Source organism: Mastacembelus armatus, chromosome 23, assembly GCF_900324485.2.
Source record: "Mastacembelus armatus chromosome 23, fMasArm1.2, whole genome shotgun sequence".
NCBI classification, from domain to species: Eukaryota; Metazoa; Chordata; class Actinopteri; order Synbranchiformes; family Mastacembelidae; genus Mastacembelus; species Mastacembelus armatus.
In genome coordinates, this window is record NC_046655.1 from 2,077,816 (window position 1) to 2,084,075 (window position 6,260).

At 39.6% G+C, this 6,260-nt stretch overlaps 2 protein-coding genes across 2 annotated transcripts in view; one reads left to right on the plus strand and one right to left on the minus strand.

Moving 5' to 3' along the window:
• Nucleotides 1-703, plus strand: part of cog5 (component of oligomeric golgi complex 5) — a 79,592-nt gene extending 78,889 nt beyond the window's left edge. The window contains exon 22 of the mRNA XM_026326683.2: nt 50-703. Within this exon, the coding sequence (XP_026182468.1) occupies nt 50-176 (127 nt within the window). The 3' untranslated portion in view covers nt 177-703. The remainder of the gene's footprint in view (nt 1-49) is intronic.
• Nucleotides 693-4,975, minus strand: ndufa5 (NADH:ubiquinone oxidoreductase subunit A5). The gene is made up of 5 exons (XM_026326685.2): nt 4,710-4,975; nt 3,428-3,472; nt 3,107-3,223; nt 1,397-1,462; nt 693-912 (listed from the first exon to the last, which is right to left on the minus strand). Exons 1-5 carry the CDS (start codon nt 4,728-4,730, stop codon nt 811-813), a joined length of 351 nt encoding a protein of 116 aa, XP_026182470.1. The 5' UTR covers nt 4,731-4,975; the 3' UTR covers nt 693-810.
• Nucleotides 4,976-6,260: the final 1,285 nt, after the last annotated feature.

Consider the following 6,260-nt stretch of genomic DNA (forward strand, 5'->3'; position numbering starts at 1 on the left):
TTGCCATGTAGCAGATTGTGCGATCATAAATCTACTGTTCTTCTCTAAGGGGTGCCCTGGAGGCATATGTGCAGTCAGTGAGGGCTCGGCAGGGGAAGGAGTTTGCCCCCATCTATCCCATCATGCTTCAGCTTCTTCAGAGAGCCACCAGCAGTTCACAGGAAATCAGGACCTGATGATGACACAGCTACAAGTGCGATGGTATCTAAACAGTGAGGCAATTGTCAAGCTTCTGTAAGCCTGGCAACAATACAGCCTATAAAGACAGAAGATGTGGGGATAAAGCCTAGCTCTATGCACATTACATAACACTACCTCTAGGTAGTAGCAACTGCATTTCCCTGAAAATGTATGTTATCTTGACTCTTTTGATTGACTTCAGTGACATGGGATGTTGTCTTTAAGTTGTTAGTTTTTTATTTGGAGACAGAACATTTCTTTCCTTCTCAATTTACATTGTGTGCAAAGCTGAATATCATTAAGATACTAGATCATTTTAAGTTTGTAACAACCTATATTTACACCGTTATTGAAGCTATTCAGCTCTAAAGCAGTCATCTCACTTAGTCAGGCTGTATGATACCCAGTTTTGATCACTGTTCATTTCAATGAAATCACAGATTTTGTTTTACAATATTTGAAGATTTTGAATGGTTGTGTGTGTGTATCAGTCAATGACCGAATAAATGGGGAAATATGTGTATAATTTTTATTTATTACCTTACTAGAAGCAGATCTGTGGATCATATCCATATCCATACACACACACACGCACACACAGTATGACATGAGCAGTTGACACAGGTGTATTTAAATGGGCCATTTCCACTGGTTGGGAGGAGGCTCCTCTATCAGTGGCTCCCATGGTTTCCACTCAGTCATCTTCCTGGAGAGAGCCAGCTCACACTCTGCCTGCACACGCACAGCAGAGCATTCAGTAACACATTGATAAACTCTGGTTCCATTATCACATGCACATTAGCCAAGTCAGATGCCATGCTTTAAAGGAACAGTTGCTCTGTTGTTGAATGAGACAGAAGAATGATTTCAGGGGTGAACAGCTACCAAACGAGCCACATCAGTTTAATCAATACACTACACACTTAAACATTTCAATTTGTGAAGAGCCACATATTAAAGTATTTCTTCACAGATAAAGAACAGAGCTAAAACTTATATCAACTACATTATTAGGTAACAGCCACTTGTTTACAGGATCTTGGTAGCCCAGGTTAGAGTTACAAGTGTTTAAAATAAATATGAACAACAAATATATAGCCGCACACGCAACTATCAACACCTACTGGCCCAGACTGGAACATACCCAGTTCAACCTACCCACCCTATGAAAGCACTAACAGGTTGTGAAGAAATGAGCATAGTAACAATGCCTCACCTGGAAAATTACTTCTTCAATCTGACCACAGTTTATTTTCTTCTCCAGTTTTTCAACATTAGGCTCCTGTAAAAACAGACACATACACATATCACAATACTTTCAATTCTAGCATGACCAGGGGCTATTCCACAAAGCAGGTTTAACAAACTGATCAGCTGATCAGAGTTCAGTCAACTGCGTGGTTTAACTCTGAGTTAACAGTGTGCACGAGGACTATAAAAGGCTTCGTCCGTAGAGCTCAGATACAAGGATTCACCATGACAATGAAGTAAAAAAAAAAAAAAGACTGCTCTTCACACAAATATAATCAGAAATTCTAATGGGAAACCAAAAATTCCTTTGATTTTTCAATTTTCTGTTTCTATTGAACATTTCATGATAGAAAATTGAGCAATTAACATTAACATAAAAAAAAAACCACAACCTAATTTTCCAATTACTCGTTTCATCTCAAAATTTAACTAATTACAGCATCACATGGACCTTATGTTGTCTCAAATGAGCACATTTTGAGAAGCAACACAACTGCAGTGGCAAAGAGTGAACTCGCTTTAGAGAAAATTGCTGCTTGAGTCAGTGTGTACATTTGAAAAACACAGTTAATTTATACGTAGTTCTTTCATTTAACACTTACCACAGTTTGTTTCTTTAACAGTATGCTACAATTCACTTTATACTACACTACACTTTATATTCATTTAGGTGTAATCCAATGGGCCAAAAGGACATGGCAGCAGCTCAAAACAAAATATGAGAACATACATAGGCTACTGTAGTGGTTCCCAACCCTTGTCTTCAAGAAACACTGTCCTGCTTGTTTTCCATATACACTGTTGATTACCTAGATCAGGTGTGTTCAGCAAATCAGAAATAGGAAGGGCAGGGATAGTTAGAAAACAAGTAGGGGATTGTTCCTTGAAGATCAGGGTTGGGAACCACTGGGCTACTGTATAGGCTCATTATTGTAACCTCATTTGGTTTAAGCATATTTGACACTATAAAAAAATGTAACATTTTTCAGTGGTTTTCATGCACTTGCTTTCATTCCAAACAATACAGTTTCAGCATTTCACCCACAAACAATTACAATCCCCCTCAACATTATATTTTGTTTTCATTCTCAGCATTTTAACTTTATTCTAGACATGCAAAATTAAATCTAATACTCTGCTGTATCTGGCTGACAAAACAGTTCTTGTAGGCCTATCCAAAGAGTGCCAGTGTAATAAAGTATTGCAACCTATAGATTTTATTCTGAACTGAGGATAAATCCACACTTGATATGTCAGGAGATTGCTGTCGTTACGCTGACTGACTAATCAAAAAACCCTCCTGCCTAATTGGATTTTTATCTGCTTCTCTGACACAAACTTCTGAAAGTTAATGTGCTCCAATTAGCACTGTGATAAGAACTTTAGGACTAAGGACATGAAACGGCCTGTCTGACAGCTACTGCAGACTCTACAGAACGGAGGAGACAGAAACTCAAGAGTTTCTCGAAGGAAATCTGCCAGCGAGCAGGTTAGTTTCACAGAGTAAGTTGCCACAGTAACTGAGTTTGAATGATTTCTGTTTCTGCAACAGAAAACTCTGAGTGTCCCTAAACTTAGCGTTAAACTACTGAGTTTACACTTAACTTGCTTTCTGCAATAGCCTCCAGCTCTATACAGAGCATAGAGCCTCACACAGCATAGTCTTGTTACTCACCGCTTGGACGTGGTTGAACCTCTCATTGACCAGTTGCTCTGTGTACTTCCTGTAGGCAGCATCTTGTGGCATGGTCTGCAGTGACGCCAGGATCTTAGAGTAGAGAATCCTCAGACGCTGAAAGGAACATTGGGTTAGTTAGCAGACGGAAGAGAATCCTCCCAGGTGCTAAACACTGGGATCATGCACATGATTTTGTAGTTTTAATAACAGTATGTTAACCATTAAGTCTGAGGCAGGACCACACTATGCACTAATACTGAACCAACACAGAGATGGAGGAAGGGGACCCATGTGGTGCACTGACTGCCAGCTGCTCACCTCGTGTGGATTGTGGGACACTGCCAGGCCAACTAGGCCGGTCGTCTGGAAGAGAACAGCAAGAGAGACACTTGGTTAGTATGAGTCACTTCAGCTCCTACTCACTTTTTCTCAACTTCAAACCTCACTGTGAATGTTCTTTGACAACCTTGAAGCAAAAAGAAAGAAGCTTAATATGATTAATATGGCTATTTCTTAAATAACAGTGAAATACTATGAATGGTACTAACTGTATACCTCCTCCAGACATAATGAAGTACTTGCTTCCAATAAGACAAATCTAAAAGACCCTAGGGTTGCCAGTAACCCTGCTGTTTGAGCTGTGGAGGACAGGATAGTGCTGCTTTCTCGTGCTTGTTCAAATTATTTTCCCTCCAACACATTCTAGTGTTCTAACACTTATCAGGCCCGTTAATTTCTAACATCTTGTGTTAAGCTTGCTGAGAAGAACTACACCCGCTGGCAATACAAAGAAATAACAGGATAAATGGAGTGACACGTGTGCTTGCTTTGTTTGGCCTACGAGCAGTCCATTTTTCTGAGAAGATGTTCTTGAAATAAATAATCAGTTAAAAGGAAACGTCCAGCTTTAGTCTCTGTATGTGCTGAGCAGTGTGCTTGTCCATAAGTCAATTTTACATGGATGTTCTGCTGAGCCCCTGTGCAGTTTTGCTGACACTTTCTTAGGAAACGATCACCTGTCAATCTGACATTGCCCTAAAACAGGAACGTTTGAACACAATGCACTCTAAAACAAAGAAGGATTCTACATTACTGCATCCACCACACACAGATATATAACTAACTAACATTATAGTTATTTACAGATATATAACTAACGCTAACATAGATATTTATTCCCGTGCCCAAACTGTGGCAAGACACGTTTACGATTAACACCTACAGTTAAATGACTACGAACACAACTGCCTGTCTAACCGGCAGACCAGCAGGGGGATTTGTGTGTGCATGAAGCCTCGAGAAATTAACCCTTTTGCGAACCATCTTGCCATCACTAATTATACTTATGTACACACAGATATAACTAACGTTAACATAATCATGTACACGCGCAGGAATAACGTTAGTTATAACGCTAACATTATAGTAAGAGCCAACACAGCGAAGCGTCCTTCAAACTGCAAACTGAGCTAATAAAACACAACATCGTAAATACAACGTAGCAGTTGCGCCAGGCAATACAACGTTAACCGTTTGGTAGAGCTTTCTTTATCCGCATTACTTTCTGTTACTGAAACAAAAACATGACCTCTACTCCTACCTTTTTCAACATCCCAGCCATCTTTCTCTGCCCACAAATTCCAAGTGCCACTTCCGGCCTTTAAATATGACGTTCGCTATGTTTGACTCTATGGCTGTGCCTGAAAGTCTACCCTACTCCCTAACCCCAGTCACTATATAGTGGAACACTACATAGTGGACTTCATAGTGGACTATATAGTGCACTCAGTTGTTGACGCTTTCGGACACTCAGCCACTACTTTTTTTTCTGTCGCCGATTATGGCGTACCACGGACCGCCGGCGCATGTAGACGTCTCTTCCTGTTTCAATGTCTAATTATTTGTATTTTTTATCTCATCCCGAATGTTTTTTTAAAAGGTATACCTTCACCATCTGTTCATAATTTTCAGCGTTTCCGCTGTTTTTTCACCCACGCAATACATGACGGTCTACTCTATCCGTCTAGTGACCGTCGCTGCTCACTACTTTTTACAATGCATTGTGGGAAATATTGGCACTACTTTTCAGTTACTAGCGATTCGGACACCACTATAAAATGATGTGCTCCCTATATGGGGAGTAGGAAGTGATTTCGGACACAGCCATCAGGACATACACATATGTCTATGGCGTTCGAGAAGATCAAGGCGGACACAAATCCGATCGTCGCCGATTGGTGCGCGTTGTATGCCGGTTAGTTTTGTGTCCAATTTGACGCCGATTTACTGTGACGTAACCTGTGCGCCGGTCACGGTAATCTCAACAGAGCAAGGCGGACGCAGTTTTTGAGCAAGGCAAACACTGAATGCATGATGGGAAATGGTGTCATTGTCAACATGTGCACTGACACTATTGGATGCGAGTTGTTTTGATCAGAAATATTAACCTCTGATCGTAGATCTACATAATTTATTTAAAATCAAAGATGACAAACTGTACAACTAAAAGAATAGACTTATACATTCTGCAGTGTCTAATATATGAGATAGACAACGGTGTGTAAAGGAAACAGGAGCCTTCATATACTTTGAAAGGGTTTTTTAATCAATTCCTCTATTTTATTTTTTCTTATAGAATGGTGGAAACTTGTGTTGTAATATGAGTCTGTGTCTGTCTGTATTCATAATACTACCAGAGAAATATCTAATAAATTACAAAGAACAAATCTCACACTTCTCGAGTGGTGATATTCCTTATATATTCTATAACTCAAGAAAACAGTGTTGCACCCATCCTCAATAGATAATCCTCAATTAATATATGATATGATATCTAGGCCTAAAAGTAGCCTACATGAATACACACACACCAGCAAGTTTTGTTGGGCACACCCATTACACTATTTACACCCATTACTGGCTGCTCAGTTCAAAGCACCTGCAGTAATAATTTGGCTCTAGGTATATAAGGTACAGTTTAAAGTATCTCAGAGTTTTTAATATAGCGCATGAAAACATTTAATCAATCATACATTTTAAAATATGATTTTATATATATTCTAGTCTGACGCCCAAATCTTTGATTCCCCAGAAAAAGGCTTCTGTGAATTTGCAAACCAGATCAGACTGGGAGTTACATATAGAAAAAATC

Coding starts and splice junctions, on each gene's coding strand:
- ndufa5 (XM_026326685.2), bottom strand. CDS start 4,730: ATGGCTGGGATGTTGAAAAAG. Junction 3,473..4,709: donor TGGCTGGGATGTTGAAAAAG/GTAGGAGTAGAG, acceptor GTTCTCTTCCAG/ACGACCGGCCTAGTTGGCCT. Junction 913..1,396: donor TTGAAGAAGTAATTTTCCAG/GTGAGGCATTGT, acceptor GTGCGTGTGCAG/GCAGAGTGTGAGCTGGCTCT.